This window comes from Culex quinquefasciatus, chromosome 3 (assembly GCF_015732765.1).
Source record: "Culex quinquefasciatus strain JHB chromosome 3, VPISU_Cqui_1.0_pri_paternal, whole genome shotgun sequence".
In the NCBI taxonomy this organism is placed as follows: Eukaryota; Metazoa; Arthropoda; class Insecta; order Diptera; family Culicidae; genus Culex; species Culex quinquefasciatus.
Window position 1 is genome coordinate 82,382,606 of NC_051863.1, and position 20,787 is coordinate 82,403,392.

General features: G+C 36.6%; 3 protein-coding genes across 3 annotated transcripts in view; 1 reads left to right on the top strand and 2 right to left on the bottom strand.

Annotated features, from left to right (window-relative positions):
* The first annotated feature begins 863 nt into the window (after nt 1-863).
* Nucleotides 864-2,662, top strand: LOC6038947 (abasic site processing protein HMCES). The gene is made up of 2 exons (XM_001848587.2): nt 864-1,013; nt 1,630-2,662. The coding sequence occupies exons 1-2, from the start codon at nt 994-996 to the stop codon at nt 2,510-2,512; spliced, it is 903 nt and encodes a 300-aa protein (XP_001848639.2). The 5' UTR covers nt 864-993; the 3' UTR covers nt 2,513-2,662.
* Nucleotides 2,551-3,402, bottom strand: LOC6038946 (translation machinery-associated protein 16 homolog). Its single transcript, XM_001848586.2, has 4 exons — nt 3,267-3,402; nt 3,128-3,210; nt 2,930-3,070; nt 2,551-2,869 (listed from the first exon to the last, which is right to left on the bottom strand). Exons 1-4 carry the CDS (start codon nt 3,267-3,269, stop codon nt 2,566-2,568), a joined length of 531 nt encoding a protein of 176 aa, XP_001848638.2. The 5' UTR covers nt 3,270-3,402; the 3' UTR covers nt 2,551-2,565.
* A 2,322-nt stretch (nt 3,403-5,724) lies between these two features.
* LOC6038945 (E3 ubiquitin-protein ligase KCMF1) overlaps nt 5,725-20,787 on the bottom strand; it is a 30,832-nt gene continuing 15,769 nt past the window's right edge. Inside the window, exons 4-5 of the mRNA XM_038264874.1 lie at nt 7,714-8,120; nt 5,725-7,650 (exon numbers count right to left, since the gene is read on the bottom strand). Of these exons, the coding sequence (XP_038120802.1) occupies nt 7,143-7,650; nt 7,714-8,120 (915 nt within the window). The 3' untranslated portion in view covers nt 5,725-7,142. The remainder of the gene's footprint in view (nt 7,651-7,713; nt 8,121-20,787) is intronic.

Here is a 20,787-nt window from a genome sequence, read left to right on the forward strand (position 1 = left end):
GGTATCTATGAATATTGCACCCATCACCTCACATCAGAAAATATTTAACACTAAAATCAATCAAAAGACTTCCAAAAATTATAAAATGCTGAAAAATTAGATTGGATGCAAAAGGCCAAACAAGAGACTAGGATTTGTTTTGGTTAGATTTATTTTGGCCACGGGCCGACCAAAAAAAAAGTAAACAAAAACAATCGGGCTTCGTGTTAGGCCAAGGGCCAAAACGGAAAGTGAAACTTTCACTGTTTTCAAAGGATCTAAAATGAAAAGGGCCAACTCTCCCCCAATGGTGCAAAATATTTTTATCAGGGCCTTTGTTGCTTTTTCATCCATTTTCTCGAATAAAATATATTTTTTGGTAATTCTAAGTACAGCACAACATAGCCTTAATAGTTTTTCACTATTTAAGGGAATAATCTCTTAGATAATCTTCATTAGCTTGAATTAGGATTTGAAAAACTTTTTCCAAACTTCATTTTGATTTTTCTCAATGTTTTGAAAATGGACTTTGAACCTTTTACAATGTTTTGCTTGAAATTGTATGGGGCGGATTCATGTGGAAAACATGTGATAATACAATGAGCCTTTCTTTCAGTGTTCCGACCCCTCCCTCCCCCATTTGCGTTACATAAAAAAGAACGCTCCCTTATTCCTTTGGCGGCAACATCTTGAAATCAACTGTGTAAAATACAACACCCTAAACAAAAATCATGATTTTCTGAGTTCAATATCCCACTTTTCATGCGAATGTTCCAGTTCAACCCATATTACCATTTTTATGGTTGTATTACCTAAACTCTAAAAATAGTAAGAAAAAGTAGAATATTGAACTCAGAAAATAATGATTTTTGGTAAGGGTGTACGCCCGCGTTTGTTTACCAACAAACTTAAACGACGGAGCGAGCTGGCTTTGCGCTTGATTGAAACGATTTAAAATTAAAATTTGTCAGAGAGCACAAATAATTTGTATTTTATAAATACCTACTTGCTACAATGTGCGGACGAACTTGCTTGTAAGTATATAATATAACCTGTCTAAGATTAAACAACTTTTCTAAGTTTTCTTTCAACAACTTCCCTCCTTCTGGAAAGTCTAGCTTAAAATCTAGTCCTTTTTAAAAAGGTCTTATGTATAAGCTAGGACCGTTAAAAGAATCAGAAATTCGCTTTCACGACGTTATTACCCGGTGAAAAATTATAAACTAACAGGCTCTCGTCACAAATAAACAATCAATTTAATTTGAAATTTGTGCGTTTATTTATAACGATAACCTGTTAGTTTACAACTTTTTATCATGTCAAGGAAGTAACTGTAGGAAAAATATAATCGATAGAAATAATCCATACAAACTGAGTCAGTGTAACTATTCGTTAAACTAAAATTAAGCAGAAGGCCTAGACTAGAGTCTTGACAAAACTTTTAAAAGAAGATAATGTTGGTTTAGTTTTTGCATCGATTGGTAAACCGTTCCAGCAGGTGGCTCCGCGTAAATACAGAAATAATCCATAAAACTTGTAATATCTGCAACGTTATTACATGTTATATATTCTGAAACCGTAAATCAGCTTTATTAAGTGTGAATAAGTTTATCCCGAGGTTTATCCTAAATCTTGTTATTTTCCCTGCAGAACTCTCAATCCAAAGGAGATCCAGTCATGCTGCAAGTACAAAATTACGCCTGAGAGCAAACCAAAATCTCCCGAGTATCGGAACGAATTCAACTGCGGTCGCAAGTATGAACCATCCTACAACATTGCCCCAACTGATTTGAGTCCGGTGTTGGTTTCGGCCGCTCATTTCGACGAACAAAAGGACAGCGCGGAAAGGACGCTGGTTCCGATGATGTGGAGCATGGTTCCACGCTGGCACAAAGGAGACTACAAAAAGCATGGCCTAACTACAAACAACTGTCGGCTCGAAAGCCTGGCAATGTCCAAGTTGTTCGGACCGTCGTTTAACGCGGGCCAAAGGTGTATAATTCTGTGTGAAGGATTTTATGAATGGCAGACAACAAAAGCGCTCAAGGCTTCGGACCGTCCGGCATTCTTCGTCCATATGCCACAGAACGAAAAGGTCCGAATGGACGACAAAACGACATGGAACCTGAAAGACGACGGAATCAATCTGCTCAAAATGGCTGGACTGTTCGACATGTGGGAAGACGAGAACGGCGACAAACTTTACAGCTACACGGTAATCACGTTTGAATCTAATGAAAAGTTCTCACCAATACACCACCGCTTGCCGGCAATTTTGGACACGGAAGCGGATGTCACTGCTTGGTTGGACTACAAACGAGTGGGAGCTAACCGAGCCTTGAACATGCTCAAACCGAGCGAAGCTATCGAATGGTACCCGGTCTCGAGTTTGGTGAACAACTCCAGAAATAAGTCCAGCGAATGCAACAAGCAAATTGAACCAGGACAAAGCCAATCCACGACCCCAAAGAGCAAACTTATGCAGTCGTGGTTGATTGTCAAAAAACGTAAATTCGACGACGATCCAAAGTAGTTAGCGGACACATCTTTCAACGAAAAAAACTCAACGCATTTCCTTCAGTAGCTTTAATCAACCGCCATCGTTACCTGTGAATCTTTGTTAAGTAATTGCAATCGTTTCCTTGAAATAAAGTGCATCTTCAGATGCTGGATTGACTGTGAAGAGCCATCCCACTGTTGGAATTTTTGAAACTCTTGCTTATCACACAAATCTGGCAGCTCCAAACCTCCGCCGTTGAAATCGTGCACCTCTTTTTCCAGTGTCATCCTAATCGAGGATTCCCGCGAGGCATGCTGGTTGTTCCGCTGTTTGTTGATCGATTGAACTAGCTTAATCTGCTCTAACTCCTCGTTGAAACGCGCCAAATATCTGCAGGTTAAATTAAATAAGTAGTTTATGAATGTAGCCGCGGATCACGGTTACGCTTACTTATCTATCAGGGTTTCAAACTCCTGACCCGAAAGTGGTTCCGTTCTGTCCTCCAATTGTTCGGCGAACCATCCCAATTTTTTGCCCACAACGTTAGCTTTAACGGCGTGACCCATCTTCTTTTTCTCACGATTGTTAATTCTGTAATAAAAATAACCATGTAGAAATTTTTGCATTGAACGCCACTTTTGAAATTACTTTTTAATCTTTCTGGCCAACGCCAACGTTTTGCGACTCTGAGGATGCTTGCATTTGACCAGATCTTTCATTATATTTTTCGGCTGGAAAAAAAACCTGCTAATTTAATACGTAGGTTGCAGTCGAATATAAAACATACCATTTTGATTGAAAACGTAAATGAAACAAACAAATCTTGCAGGAAATTTAAGTTCGCTTTTAAAATATTGAGAAATAAAATTAAACAAACGCACGTGCTGTTATTATTTTAAAGCTTGCCTCCTTTGACGTTTTCGATCAACTGTGAACATCAAACCACGCGCGCAGGGATGCCATTTATCTTATATCTGTATAACTTCAGTTTTTTGCTAGAAAAATGCCTGCAGTACTTTCTTGTCAAACTTGCAGATGCAGATAGGAAAATAGCATGTAATTTCATCGAACACCTAACGTTGACATATCTGCTCGTTGACGCTCAAATACATTTTCAAAAATACGTTTTCAACTAAAATCAAGCAACAAATAGCTTAATAGTAGATTTTCTTTCGCTAGTAACGCAACGTAACAAATAAACGAAATTTGCTGTTTTTTTAGCCCCTTAAGCCGGCTTTGCAGTTGGAAAGAAATTTTATTGAAATTACTTAGCAGCAGTAGTGTAACGTACGAAAACACCGTTATTTAGTTAAGACATTTATTCCGTGCCGCGAAAACGTGTGTTTACACAAGCGATCCCTCTCCTCGACTCGCACTGCACTGCACTCAAAGTCAGAAGTATCCCTCAAAAGGGTTCTTTCAATCCTCAAAAAGGATACTTTCTATCCTTTTTTAAAGTTCACCCGGCGTCACCCTTTTAAAAGGGTATGTCAAATTCAGTACATTTTCGATACCCTTTTAAAGGGTGACGACGGGTGAACTTGAAAAAAAGGATACTTTTTAATTTGAGTGTGGTAAACAGCATTACACCTTTTTCAGTTCACTTTTACACACTTGTATGGGATTTTTCAGTTCAAGTATGATTACACACTTTCGTGTAATCATACTTGAACTGAAAAATCCCATACAAGTGTGTAAAAGTGAACTGAACAGTGTGTAATGTTGATTATCAGTGTGGCTGTGTGCTTCTGTCCGCTCGAATGACAGGCACGAGGGGCGACTCAATGCTCATCCTGACTCTTATAAGTATATCCAGGATTTTAAGCAGAGTCTCGGTCCGAAACTTCAAACACGAACAAAAGCAGCGAACCGAAGATTGGCAATGACGTTTTGGAATTTTGACAGTTTGGAACGCATGAATTACCCCATTATCGGTTTCCCGCACGGGTGATGTGGGGCCCTGTTTTTAAGCGAAGGTGGCGTTCGAATGGTGAACGCCCGAAATGTCAAAATTGCGCAGTAGCACCAACATTAGAGAAAAAAATGTGGTTGTCATGGCACACTTTTTCCGTAATGTTGGTACCACTGCGTGATTTCGACATTTCGGGCGTTCACCATTCGAACGCCATCTTTGCTTAAAAACCTCGATACGCTACAAGTCAAGCAAAACAATGTAAAAGGGCCGATGCCCAAGTGTAAACAAAGAGTCCATCCTGCTCACGTCAGTTGATATTTACCTTAGGAACGAGCAGGATAGACTCTTTGTTTACACTTCGACTTCGGCTCTTTTACAATGTTTTGCTAGAAGTAGTATTAAGCAAACCTTGAGCAAACCAAAACAAAAATAGGGTTCGTAATAAGCATTGCAGTTTTTCTTTTTTTTTTTTTTGCAGGAACAGTAACCAAACGGTCTACGGTATTGGAAAGGTGTTTTGAGGCACCTACTATCTCAAGGACCTTGTAGCTAACATTGGTACTGCTTCTTGTTACTAACGATCTGGATGTGGGTTTTAATCCCGCCATAGTTTCGGTCGTTAATTTGGTTAATTTAAATATACCCACTCTTAACCGTTCGACCAATTCTCACCACTTTTGCTGTTTTCCGCTATTAAATCAACATTTTCAGATGTTTTAACAAGCTATTTATTACTTTGGAACAGTCAAAAACACTGTATAAAAGCTGTAATTCATGATCAAAGTGCTGATAGGCCGATAATAGAAAAAGGCTGAGAAATGGTATAGTTCCCCTATTTGGATACCAAAAGAGATATTTTTTTTTGAGATTTCGATTGCAGCGCCTAGGTAAAGATCATCAAGCCAATCAAATAGGAAAATTTGGGAATATTTTTTCAAACCAACAGAACATTGAGGAAAACGGAGAGATGTCGAGGAGTAAAAAAACATTCCATTCTTTTATTCAGTTTTAACATTGAATTTTATTTGTTTGTAATTATAGATCATTTTATTAAAATTTAAATTCTATACAAGCACTAGTAAATATACTTTTATGCATTAATAATTATTATTTATGTATGATCTTGTAAAAGAGTAACCCAAAGTAAGACTTTAATCAGATGCTTTGTTTACAATAAATAAATAGTTGCAGGCGGGGTAAATTTGGAAACCGAATTAATTTGCTTTCATTTCTGTTGCATCCAACAATGCGTTCCTACCTAGAGAATGACGGGTACACATGTTGTCGCTTAGTGGACACAATATTTTATTTTTTTTAGTACGATAATGTGTTTTTTTTTTGTCGAAATTATAAGGAACGGGAAACGTATGAAGCAACTCAAACGGAAACTACTTCGTTTTCAATGTGTGTGAGTGTATATTTCGGGACGAACGGTTATTTGCATTTCTTCACTTTTAATCATACCTCTAAGCGTAAATGTGTGTGTGTGTGTGCCGCTCGAATTGACAACAAAATGTACAAATTTTAAAGTGAAACAAACGTTTGAATTTTTTCACAAAGTGTTTTTTTTTTCTGGCGTGACGATTTTAGTTTTTTTTCTGTTGAATTTTCTTCAATTGATTATTTCATGTATGTACTCTCTCTTTTGTTTCGCTGTGTGACGCGTATGTTAGTTTTTTTTCTCTCTTCCATTCTACTCATATTTGTTTTTTGTATTGAATTATTAAAAATTAATATCTATTTGTAATCGCTACTCCAATGACTTGCTTCGGTCAAAGTTGTGTATTTTTTTTCTTTTTTTTCAATCGAAACGAGGAGGAAGATAGCTGACGTGTGGCTGATGTCCTACACAGTTGTTTTTTTTTTCTGGAAACAATCGTGTTTAGGTTGTTTTTTCGATGAAATTATCGCATTGATGAATTAATCCGACACTCACGTGAGTAAAGAATCCCACAGTGCACTCAAAGGTTCTTCACCCATTTAGTCAGTCACGATTGTGAGAAGTTTCTCATGTGAGTGCCAAAATAACCATATTATCATCGTTGGCAACCTCGGTGTCACTGTTTCTCACAAGCTACAGCAAATATGGGACATACTGTGGACAAAAAGAAAAATAACTCTCGTGCTTGTGGACAAGCGCGTTCGCTTTGTCACAACTCTGTTGTTGTTGTTGCTGCTGCAGTTGAATTTGTAGAGAAAAATAAACCACTAATCACATTGCGTTTACCGAACAGCGGTGCTTGGCTATCGCGTAGTCGCGTCTGATTCGGTTGTTTAATATGTGCAGTTTTGTCCAATCGCAGCGAGTTTCCGACGACGAATAGGGATTTTTGACACTCGGACCTTGCTTTGAGTAAGTAGAGTTTAGAACGTACAGATGACTCTTTGTTATCTTCATTTAAATGGTTTGTTTCTTGCTTGCACTAGGGCTTCCTTATCAATGGGTTTTTGAATATTTTGTGGTTGTTTTTTTTTGTTTAGTGTTTCGTTCCAGTAATAATAATGCCTAAGATGTTACATATATGTTTGCAATTACATTTTGCTTCTATTTTAATAATTTATTTAAAGTTTTACCCCGTTCGCAAATTTTCTTTCTCCAGTCACTCACAGTTGCCCACTCCGCGCCGTTACTGCACGAACTATATTCATACAGATAGGTTTTTGATGATAGTGTAATCTTGTGTATTTTAACTCCTGTTTTTTTTGCCTTCTTCTCTTTAACTTTTAAACAATTTTCGTTACGCAACACTACCTAGGATCGGGCATATGCTTTGACGACATCGATGACGGCGTGTTGGCAGAAGAGTTAGCCTGCTTCATTTCGCGTGCTTTGGCCGAATTGGCGGCTTGCTGCTGTTGTTGTTGCTGCTGCTGGCGTGGACGTCTATCGATGCAACCACCTCCGCCTCCTCCACCTCCCTGGGACCCTGGCTTGGACGATGACTTACCCTTGACCCGTGACAGCACCTGCGGGGGATGCAAGTTTTGCAGCTCGTCCGCAGCGCCACTATCACTGTCGACCTGCTTCAGATTATCACAATTGCCCTCATCCTTGCCGTTGTTGTTGTTCGCCGCACCATCCTGCTGCTCGTCAGCGTCACCGGTGCACTTTTTCGTGTTCCTGTTAAGGCTGCTGTTGTTGATGTTTCCCAAATTCAACAAATTCAACTCGTCGGTCACATTAGACTCTGCATTTTTACTAAAAGCCTGGACATTGGCGATGGTTGAAAGCATCAACGACTGAACAAATTGTGATCTGAAATATAAAACGTGATTGGTGATTAGACAACAATTGTAGACTGCAACCCGCATCCCATACCTATCGGCACGATCACGCTCTAGTTGTGCTAGCTCTGCATCGTCCAGACTGGGCACCATGAAGCGTGCCATCAGGAACTGCGACTGCTGCTGGGAGGCCGCAGCCGAAGCAGCAGCGGCAGCGGCGGCCGCGGCCGATGCCGACACACCGCCCAGGATGTTGCAGGCGGCGAGACCACCGGACGAAACCATCGGCAGCGAGGACGACGGCGCAATCGGGGCATCGCGAGAACCGCCGCCGCCTCCGCCGCCGGCATTGAGTGTGATAATCGAACTGGACTGTTGCGAGGTGGAGGCGCTTCCGCCGGATGCGGACGCGTTGCTGCCGCCACCGGTTGCATTCGTCGCCGAGGACACTACCGGTTGCTGCTGACGTCGTGGTAATCGCTCCAACTGCTGGCGAGCGGCCTTGAAAAGGGACAAAATAGACACGGGAGAGAAAACATTAGCGAGGGTGATTTGGCGAGGAAGGAAATCGATTTTCACTGTAAACACCTTTTCAAACATAACGATCAACATTTTTAAGGTTAAACAACTACTAAACACACGCGTACGAAAAGATGATTGTTGACACACTAGTTATAGGAATGGAAAGAATACAGTTTAACATCTTTGGCGAAGGTTGGGTGGAAAAGGGGTTTGGCGTGGTATTTGCGCCTCAATCACCTCAGGAGGAAGGAATATTATTTTGTTTAGTCTGCCTAACAACCGAAAATGTTGATTCGTTACGATTTTATACTAGATACCTATATACGGATATCGGTGAACACTACATTCCGATACTAATATGTATCTTTTCAATTTGGTCAGGGCATTGATACAACATTGATTAATCTCAATCATATCATCTATTACGAGTTACTCAACTATGAGGAAAAACTAAGTTACCTGCGAGTAAATTACTCATCACTCTCGGTGAGTGTGAGGGCCTTCCTCATTTACTTACAAAGAGGGCTTTGAGCGCTCATGAGGGCTATTTTAGAAAACAAATTTCGAGATGTCAAACTCTACATCGGTAATTTTCTTGTTCACCCAACAGTGAAAAAGTAGTCCTGATGGTAGAGTCGCAGTCAGTGATCCCCGTGCACCGCGTTCAACCGCGTTCTCTGTTTTCTGTACTCGATCAAACACCAGCACCGCGTGTGCACGCGTACAAGCAAACCTAAACTCTGCCGTGTACAGTTTGTACGCGCACACGAACCTCGGGTTTAACGAGGCACATCAGCCGGAAATCCGTCCTCGAATTTTTTTTTTCTAAAACTGTTATATCTCGAAAACTACAAAACATATCGATATGATTTTTGATTTAGCCCCTAGAGTTTTAATTTCTGAACAATTTGCAACTAAGCAAAACTATTTTTACAATACCATTGTTTCAATGTTGGGTCCGAGAGTTCAATGTTGCATGCTGTTTTTGCATTCTACATATTGGTTTTTGATCGTGTAACCCCAACAGGGTAAAAACCACATTGTCAGTCCAAAAAAGGAAGTTGGTACGCGCTTCTCAAGACAATTATCTATTCATTGAATATAAATTTGTTTTGATATGAGTTTTCGTTTTTTTATAGTAAATATTCTACAAAAAAATATTTTTATCCAGCCCAAATCATGCAACAGGCACGCGACAGGCAATTTTATTGCATACAACAGAAGTGGCAACAGCGCGCCATGCTAGCCTGCTGCTCAGCACTCGGCCAGCACGCGGCACACAGCGAGAACAAAGGAGCCAAATAGGGCCGATTTCATATTTTTGTACGCTTTTAGGAAAATAAATATTGGACGACAAATGTCTTTCAAAATATTTTTTGACTAAAATAATGCCAACAGTAAATTATGTAATAATATTTTACACTCTAATAAAATTTATTGATGTTCCACAGCGAGATGGAAGCGTACAATTCGTACTCGGCTCAGCATTTACATTTTGCAACCTGAAGAAAAAAAGTGAATGAAATTTTATGTAATAATCTAATCTAATCTAATCTAATCTCACACAAACGCAGCCAGTCCGATGAAAGCATGCTGGAAAGTCTTGTGATTAGATTACGCCCCAAGCACTTTTCTTGTCATTATTAATAATTGTAGTACATCCGAGAACACCCGAAAAAGTATTACAAAAATTAAAGCGGCCAGCCCTACTACGTTGTGTTTACCGCAGAGAGGATTCTGAGAACGGATCACATTTCTCAGAATCTACAGGGGAGGAAGGATGCGTGGACATACCGTACCAAACGCTCCGTTTGTTTTTTTTTGCATTATTTTTGTGAAAGTTGTGTTTAGTGTAATAATATATAGTTAAATGTTATATAATAAATGAATATAATAAATAAATTTTATATGGTAAATTACCTTCATAATCAGCTGAAAAAAAAAATTATTAAAAGAAATAAGGCAGAGCGTATAGTACAGCGTTTTAGTAGAAGGAGTGTAGAGATTGTAAGAAATTTCGATAGTTTCAATTGAAAAAAAAAACTATAAACAAGAGGAGATTTAACCGAATTTAGAAACGTTCGAAAAAAAGTAAAACATTTAAGAAATAAATATTAGAAATTTCTTTGAAAAGGATACAAACTGGAAGCAATAAGAAACAGCTTCCTTCTTCAAGCCTCCTTTCAGCAGCAAGTGGAAGTTTGGTAGGCTCCCCTCTCGCCAGTTGCACTCTGCACCCCGCGTCTCTATCACTCCTTCACCGAGCCGATCGCGTTTCAAAAATACCGCTTCTTGCGCCCGCCAGACAGCTCACGACAAACACCCTCGTACATTACACATCAACACTGTGGTACGGTGGAGAGGGGGAGTCATCGGCTGACCAACACCATCTTATTACACCGCACAATACTTGCATGCAAGTTGATCACTTCAATGTTCAGGTCAGGTCACACTACCGTGTGCAATGCTTTCACTCACGACGGCGCTCGCAAAAAAAAAAAAACAAATACAAAAGTGGCCAGAAACGTCACCACCGACAAAAAAATGCTCAAAACGCACAAATAATGCAGGAAAACGGGCAAACTCCACAATTTTCGCGACAAACTCTTCACGGCCGACCGAATGACACCAAATAAGAAGGCTCAATCCTTCAAATTCGCACTAAAATCGCGATTTAAATAAAGCTGCCACGACACACACGACATTTCTCAAACGCGCCCGCACGTCTAATCCCGTGAATGAAATTTTATGTAATAAAAATGTAATTTGAAGCTTCAAATAACACAAGTGATTTCAAAAATGAACAGTGTTTATTCTATTGAAAATTTTGATAATTTTGGTGTACTATTGACCCTATAACTTCTCTGCTAACTTGCCGGCCCGGCTGGCCTCGGTGTGTGATTGTGTGTGCGTGTGTGTAAGCTTTGTTTTGTTGCACTCATTGCAATCAAAGGCATGGTTTTGGATTTATTTTGGCATTCACGTCGTTATCGACTGGTAAAGAGAATGATCAAATTAGATAATTTTTACAAAATAACAAAACTACAAAATTACAAAATTACAAAATTACAAAATTACAAAATTACAAAATTACAAAATTACAAAATTACAAAATTACAAAATTACAAAATTACAAAATTACAAAATTACAAAATTACAAAATTACAAAATTACAAAATTACAAAATTACAAAATTATTAATCAGACAAAAAATACAAATAATAAAAATTATACAAATAATAAAAATAATACATATAATACAAATAATAAAAATAATAACAAAAAATACAAAAAATACAAATAAAACAAATAATACAAATAAAACAAAAAAAAACAAATAATACAAATAATACAAATAATACAAATAATACAAATAATACAAATAATACAAATAATACAAATAATACAAATAATACAAATAATACAAATAATACAAATAATACAAATAATACAAATAATACAAATAATACAAATAATACAAATAATACAAATAATACAAATAATACAAATAATACAAAAAATACAAATAATACAAATAATACAAATAATACAAATAATACAAATAATACAAATAATACAAATAATACAAATGATGCAAAAAATACAAATAATACAAATATTTTTTTTGAATTTTTGTATTTTTGTATTTGTATTTTTGTATTTTTGTTTTTTAGTATTTTTGTATTTTTGAATTTTTGAATTTTAGTATTTTAGTATTTTAGTATTTTAGTATTTTAGTATTTTAGTATTTTAGTATTTTTGTATTTTTGTATTTTGTATTTTGTATTTTATATTTTGTATTTTTTTTGTATTTTTATTTTGTATTTTGTATTTTTGTATTTTATTTTGCATTTTGTATTTTTGTATTTTGTATTTTTGTATTTTGTATTTTGTATTTTTGTACTTGTATTTTGTATTTCTGTATTTTGTATTTTGTATTTTGTATTTTTGTATTTTGTATTTTTGTATTTTTGTATTTTTTTTGTATTTTTGTATTTTTTTATATTTTATGTATTTTTTTTATTTTTTGTATTTTGTATTTTTGTATTTTTGTATTTTTGTATTTTTGTATTTTTGTATTGTATTTTGTATTTTTGTATTTTTGTATTTTGTATTTTGTATTTTTGTATTTTTGTATTTTGTATTTTGTATTTTTGTATTTTTGTATTTTTGTATTTTTGTATTTTTGTATTTTGTATTTTTGTATTTTTGTATTTTTGTATTTTGTATTTTGTATTTTGTACTTTGTATTTATGTATTTTTGTATTTTTGTATTTTTGTATTTTTGTATTTTGTATTTTTGTATTTTGTATTTTGTATTTATGTATTTATGTATTTTTGTATTTTTGTATTTTTGTATTTTTGTATTTTTGTATTTTTGTATTTTTGTATTTTTGTATTTTTGTATTTTTGTATTTTTGTATTTTTGTATTTTTGTATTTTTGTATTTTTGTATTTTTGTATTTTTGTATTTTTGTATTTTTGTATTTTGTATTTTGTATTTTGTATTTTTGTATTTTTGTATTTGTATTTTGTATTTTGTATTTTTGTATTTTGTATTTTTGTATTTTGTATTTTGTATTTTTGTATTTTTGTATTTTGTATTTTTGTATTTTGTATTTTTGTATTTTTGTATTTTTGTATTTTTGTATTTTTGTATTTTTGTATTTTTGTATTTTTGTATTATTGTATTATTGTATTTTTGTATTTTTGTATTTTTGTATTTTTGTATTTTTGTATTTTTTGTATTTTTGTACTTTGGGACCATCCAGAAACCACGTGTACACTTTAGTGGTGAGGGGGGGTATGGCGATTGTCCACGATCCATACATTTTTTTTTTGTATGGACAATTGCCGAGAGGGGGGTGGGGGGATTGAGATTCCCAATAAAGTGTCCACGTGGTTTGTGGATGGTCCTATTTTGTATTTTTGTAATTTTTTTGTTTGGTACTTATTGATTGTAGAGTATATTTATTTGGTATCGTATCAAATTACTAAAATTTGTTCTTATTTAGGTTTGCTGAACTAAAAATTAAAAATATTACTGAAACGTTATTTTTCATGATTCGATGGTTCGAAGCATTTGAAAACTCTTCGATTATCTACTTTGAACTACAACACAATATTGGAACAATCTTCTAACTTTCACGACACTTCCCCTAACGTCCAAAGTCATCTTTCGTGAGTAGCTAGACACGTGGTTGAGTCGTCACGTGAGTAATCACATGAAAAACTCTTACGTGAAAAACTCCGTTACCAGTCACGTGGACAGCCACAGTTTGCCAAAAAAAAACTCAAAAATCATGCATTCCATTGAATCAAAATTAGAAACAATTCAACTACTAAGACAGGATGCGTATAGAGATATCCATGCGCGAGAGTATGTTAGTTTGTTTACACACGAGAACCACGTGCTTGAAATTTCAGCCAATCACAATCGATCAAATTCAAAACAATACTCATGGCGAGCCTCTGCTGCTGGAATAGGGTCAAGCACTCGATTGATCACAGACATAAAATAGTAATCTAGAATATATAATTTTTTTTATATTGAAGTGTGCTCTAACAATTGTAAATATATTTAGCATTTTTTCTATTCATTTTTTTATCTTTAGTTTGAGAAGGAAAAATTGCTCAGCAAAAGGGATGATAATGGGCTTTGGTCTTTGTGAGACATCTCAAAATTTTATTAGCAAACGATACATTATTGCGCATGTATTTTCAATATGTTAGTAAAAATGTTGATGAAAATATCAACTTTCTAAAATGTATTTTCATAATAGAGAGCTAAAATGTGAAGTCTACCCTATAACGTTCCTTTGTCTTCGCTTTGTGCTGGCCGTGTGCAGCAGCAGCAGCCAAGAATGGTGCGCTGTTGCCATTTTTGCGCTGCGCAACTGAATTGCTTGTTGCACTTGTGTTGCATTATTTCCGAATATTCAAAAAAATATTGTAAAATCACGAATTATTACAAAAAAAGTGTACTAAACCAATAATGGTTGAAAGGTATTTCAATCAACCATCTTCAAATCACTCTACAGAACAATCCAACCACCTCAAAATGTTGCACGACATTTCTTCGTGATGTCGCATGCAACATTTTTAGAAGAAGAAGAGAACAACTTCCCCGGCTGATGTGGGCCCTTAAAACCGAACCTTGCACCCCGGGTACAAACCCCGTGCAAGCCGACGACGCAGAAAAGAGACAAAAATAGTTCCCTCACGCTCCCTCTGCTGTAAAGCGGTGTTTCATTCTCCGCTGCAGTCACACTACAGTGTTTGCCACAGAGAGAGTGAGAAGCAATCATTTTTTCGTCTCTTAACACGCTCTTCACTCGCACGGCGTTGTACCCGAGGTGTGCACCCCGTGTTTACACCGCGTGTAAACTTGAGTGCGCCGTGCGGGGAGAACTCGAACATGGCAGCCTGGTGTGTTTAAGGTTCATCTGCACTGAAAACATGTACGGCGTGTACGGCGTGCGCGCGTTTCGGGAAGACTGGTCGCAGTGCTATTAATTAGAAGTTTTTTTTTATCACAGTGGTTCAAATCCTGATTATAACCTGTTTTTTCAGCGAGTTTAATTTTTTTATTCACAAAGTTTGTTGTCAGCTTCCAGCTGTCCTACCGACGGATTGGTCGGAGGTTGTTTAGACGGGGCATGCCTCTGCGGGTGGATTTTAACAGCTCTACCAGCAGTGGATGGCCGTGTTGCTGAGGTAAGTGGCCACTAGGGTGGTCCAAATCCGGACTTTTTTGGGGCTACCCCCTGAAATCAAAGATTGACCCATCACTAGGCTAAATTCCAAATTTGAGCTCATTCTGACCACGGGAACCCCTCCCTCCAATCGCTTAAAGTTTGTATGGGAAAATTCGTCAAAATGTATGGAGAAAAGCAACTGTTTTACCTTTTTACCTGTGGAAGGCGCCATAATTATCCGATTCTTACCTATTCTCAAATGTAGAAACTTCATTATATTTAGAACAACTTTCCCGAAGACACCATATTTTTAGGATTTTTTCCCGCGAAGTTATTAGCGCCCAAAACTGACCCTTTTTGCGCGACCAGCTGTAAGGGGCTACCTAACAACGATGTTTATTTCCAATTCGTACACGCACGTGCTCTCTCTCAGGTTCAAACTCTCTCACGAGCTTACTCGCCTGCCTGCCTGCCTGTTTACCTACAAGCGCGCGCTGTTTCTCTGCTTGGACTTTTGTCGTCGTCGTCGTTTTCGTTTGCTATTCGCTGCGATGTGTTCTTGACATGTTTATTATAATTTTGAACTAAAATACCAGGTTTGTTTTGAGATATAAAATTCAATGTAATATGTGATCAACAAAACGAAAAAAAAAAACACAACAATAGATATCATGTTATAAGAGCGTGTGAGATAGAATACAAATTTGATGAATTAGTTCATCCATGAATCGTCATCTGTTCTGATCCAAACCTATTTGCAAACGCTTTGGATTTTAATTTATCTGCTTTTGTTACAAGAAATACCATGCTGTTTTTTTAGATAAAAAAGGAAGGAATTTTCTTTAGATTTTTTTTAAACTGATCTGAATGTAGTTAACGATTGTGCAGAAAGAGATGTTTCCTGAATCGAAAAATGTACAGGTAAACTGACAAAAAATGATAAACAGTTGCAATATTTGTTGCTACGTCTGGTCTAGGAACATAGAAAGAAATTTCCAGAAAGAATAAAAAAATAACTCTAAAATAAAAATTTAAATAATAATTTTACAATGATTGCTGCAAATTTTCATTCATACTCTCTAAAGAGTATGAATGAGAATTTGCAGCAATAATTGTGAAATTGTCTTGATTTGTACTAAAGTATATTTTTGTTAAAGCAGACTACCTAAAGAAACAACATTTGTATTACCTGATTTTTTTAAAACAATTGAATCATTATCATGTTTCTTTAGCATATACGAAAAACTGCGTGTAATGCTTGGGAAAACAAACAAACCTTGTTCTCATTACATTTGCTGTATTTTGTTAACTGAGCCTAAGCTGTCTTTTCTTTAAACATTTTTTTTAGCGCAGTTTTTTTTTTATTTTTGACATAATTTAAGAATGTATATGCCAAATATATCTCAAAACAATCCTGCTATTTTAGTTGAAAATCATAATAAACATGCCAGAAACGCAGCGCAGCGGATAGCAAACGAAAACGACGACGACGACAAAAGTCCAAGCAGAGAAACAGCGCGCGCTTGTAGGTAAACAGGCAGGCAGGCAGGCGAGTAAGCTCGTGAGAGAGTTTGAACCTGAGAGAGAGCACGTGCGTGTACGAATTGGAAATAAACATCGTTGTTAGGTAGCCCCTTACAGCTTGCCGCGCAAAAAGGGTCAGTTTTGGGCGCTAATAACTTCGCGGGAAAAAAACCTAAAAATATGGTGTCTTCGGGAAAGTTGTTCTAAATTTAATGAAGGTTCTACATTTGAGAAATGGTGAGAATCGGATAATTATGGCGCCTTCCACAGGTAAAAAAGTAAAACAGTTGCTTTTCTCCATACATTTTGACGAATTTTCCCATACAAACTTTAAGCGATTGGAGGGAGGGGTTCCCGTGGTCAGAATGAGCTCAAATTTGGAATTTAGCCTAGTGATGGGTCAATCTTTGATTTCAGGGGGTAGCCCCAAAAAAGTCCGGATTTGGACCACCCTAGTGGCCACTCCCGGTCGTCGACAGTTGTACAAATGTGTTTTGGTTAAGGATCGGGACATGCCAGAGAAGTTGCAGTAGCCACCGCTGGCTTTGGCTTGGAGATTCACTGAAAACTTAAAAAGGCCGATCCAGTGCTTTGGACAGCTTTAGGCTAGGGCCACCGGCGGCCGCTGAGGCTCGATTGGCGTATCCTGGTTCTTAGTCAAGACATATTGATAGAACTGTCAGCGACCGAGAGTGGCCACAGTTGCACAGCAACACGGCCACCTTCTTTTGGTATGTCTGCCAACATCCACCCGCAGAAGCTGCCTTCGTCTGTGGCCTCCGATTTTTCCTGCGGTAGGTCAATCCACAACGGATTCGACCGGTCACCAATTTTAAAATTATGAAATAATTGCCCATCCGCTGGACTTTGACAATCCAAGGTTTCTTTTGAAGCAATGAAAAAAAAAAATACCAGACAGACAAAAACAATATTGATACCACATTAAAACCAACACATAACCTTCGGATTTATAGACATTGACGCTACCTCGAATGTACAACCGATTGATAAAGACACTTGGTTTTGGATTGATGTGGTCCTTGATTTTGTAAATAACAAATTGTTGGAAACGGCCTACTCACACCCTCATTTTACTCAAATATGAGTAAATTTACTCAGCCCTCACACTCACGGTGAGTATCGAGAGTGTTTACTGTGAGGAAGCCTACTCAAATTTGAGCGTGAGCGGTGTGTTTTTTAATTGTTTAAATAATTTGACGAAAAAAATCGTAAATTCAAAAAAAATTGTTCAACATTTAAAAAATATGTACATACAAGCTCTTTAAATCAAAACTTCGGATAATCGAATCTAAAAAAAAAAAAGTTTTTTCGTTGTCTTTTTTTCATTATCAAGCTTAAGTATGAACCCTTGTAATCTAAAGCAGGGGTGCTCAAAGTTTTGGAATGGCGGGCCAAATTTGAAGCTCACATGAGCTTGCGGGCCAACTGTGAAAAAAAGATTATGCAATAAATTGAATTACGTTATTACAATCTGTAAGACTGAGAATACTTTGATAAGCTGATTTTTTTTTAGATAACTCTATGTATTTTTAAATTTTCGTCATTTAAATATTAGAGAACAAAAAATGACAGTTTTGTTCAAAGAAGCTTCTACTCAGTTGGTTTAAATTTATAAAAACCAACAAAACTTAAAAAATGTATAAATTATCCATGAGCTTTTCATTGCAATTGGCTTCTGCAAACATGTTTGATAAAAGTTAAAATACCACGGGTTAAGGGTGGTTGATCATTTTGTGGCTTAAGATGAGTAATTTTTCAAATACCGTCAGTGGGGGTGACATTGGGTCTGGGGGATGAGATTGGGTCAAAGTGATTTTTTACGGATTTTACCATTTTTCAGGTTATTCTCAATGAAACTGAATTCTGTTAAAGGGGTTATGTAGGGGACATCTTAAGATGACTTCGCTAAAAAAATCTCGTTCCTAGAACAAATCCTGTTATTTTGGCAGATGTCTAAAGTTGGGGTACGTTTTTGGCCAAAAATGACCTCTCGAAAAATCATTTTTCTAATATTTTTGTTAGAATTGCTCGAAAACTACCCAAATGTTTCAAAATCTCCACTTCAAACATTGTAGCGTGTCAATACGATTCCCTCGAACAAGAAACGCTGTTGGATGACTTGTTTTTACCATATCGTTGTATTTGAGCATCATTTTAGTTTCATTTGACCCAATGTCACCCCCTCTAAGGGGTGAGATTGGGTCAATTTTCAAACTATTGGAATTTAAGGTAGTGTTCATCAAAATCCACCATATTTTGGGAAAATGTTAGTAAACTATCTAAGAACAAATCTACGTTGAATGATTTTCGATGTTATTTAAATTGTTTTTGTTATTAAGAAATTTCGAGAGGTGTATCGTTTTTTGACCCATAGTCACCCCCACTGACGGTATAATGAAAATTTAAGAAAAAATCAATTGAACACACTTGTATTTTTCTTTGAATTTTAATTATTATTTAAAAAAGGGGAAAACATAAAAAATATTTTTAGTGTGCCTAAAAAAAACTCATATCATTGCAAAAGGGGTTTTCAACAATTATTCTTCAAATTCCAATAAAATTTTCAATTTTTTTTGATCAGATGTTTGACAATTACATTCATAACACAAATGTCATAAATTCGCATCCCGAGATTAAAAGTTTCGTTTCGGGTAAAACAAGTTTGAGGCTTAGCCCAGAAAGAAATGGTTCGTTGTAACTTTTTAATTAGTAAATCCTTATGTTTTCGCTATTTGAAATCACATTTAAACTTTCATTAAAATATATTTTTCAATAAAATATTTGTGTCATATAGTCGCAATCAAAGCATGGATAAACCATTTATTTAAGATAAACAAACAAAAAATAAAGTTGTTCACAAAAAATAGTCTAAAATTACAAGAATTTTAAAATCATGTTATGGATGGGTCGAAGGGCTACTTTACATGATCTTTCAAAATGAGTCCGCGGGCCACGTTAATAACCCTCAGCTTTTAGAAGAATGTAATTACAAAAGCCGGCCTCGTGGCGCGGTGGATAGCGGCTTCGGCTGCGACGATGACGACAATGAAATTTTGAAAAAAAAAAAAATGCATTTTTTAGTTAAATTGGCAATCAACCATTCAAATTTGACAAAAATAAGGTTGCAGAACTCGAATTTGCTGAAAAAATCCGATTTTTTTTGTTCAAGATTCGATTATTATTGTTATTACAGTCGACTCTCTGGCTGTCGATCTTCTCGATATCAATAATGCTCCATGTATCGATGAATTCTTCAGTCCCTTCAAACTGCATACTTCGATTGTCTTTATTCCTCGATATTTTCTCTTGCTTGAAGGATCTCTTCCTCGACGGTCCCTTGGATTCTATTTGCTTCAAATATCTATTCCGGTTGTCAATAATTTTACTTTCTCTTGGCTTGCATAGACATTTTTCTTTGAGAAACGAAGCTTAGAAGGGTGATTGACATTTATTTGTTTTTGTTTGCTGGACGTTGCCATGATTCTCTCCTATAGCTGGTCAGCACGAAAAAACAAATTTCAATCGAGTCTTCATTTTGCATCGTTCTGTAAACTGATGCTTCTCTTCCTCGACGGTCCCTTGGATATTGACAACCAGAGAGTCGACTGTATTATTATTATTATTAATCGAGTCTGGACAGAATGGACCAGGGGGGGCAGAATGGGACACCCTTGGTTTTGGGCTTTAGAATGGATTTAGACCAAAAAAAAGCAAAGCAATTCACTTTAACGACCCCCGGGTCTTTTGTGGTCTCTGTTGCAAGTTTCTGCTCATTTCTAGGCGTCCGAAGGTTATGTGTGGTGAGTCACCCAAAACCTCTTTTACGAAAATGGACCGACGTTTTACTTCCCCATCCGTGGTTGGTATACTAGCAATAGTTACCGACAGCTATAACGTCAACTTTGTTTTTGAATATTTCCGTACAAACAAAACTTTTTATCGCAATCCATCAAATTAGGCACGAAACGATCGAGTCTGAATCGTTCGAATCAAACGGTTTTGTTGGGACGCTTGAATCCTATAGCATATGTACTAAAACTCAAATGGGATTACCGCAAAGTAGTCTACCTATATCGAAATTACAACGTTGTTTTTCTCTAGCAATGTTATGCAATTACCGAAACATAAGCACAGATGATGACGCCCAACAGAAAACACAGAAAGGCTCCCTCAAGCACGATGGTCCATAGTGTCGTCACCGCGCTCGAGGCAATCGTGAACATTGAACAAAGAAACCGAATCGTAGTCGTTTGTTGGGACGTTCCGTTCGAGTTTAGTTCAGAACTGCAATCTTCGTAGTAAGTAAATCGCGCGCTTATTCACAGATGATACTTGTGTTTGTGAAGGGTTTTATAGCGCAACTCTCACTCTCACAACAGCTATTAGAACACGGATGGCGTTGA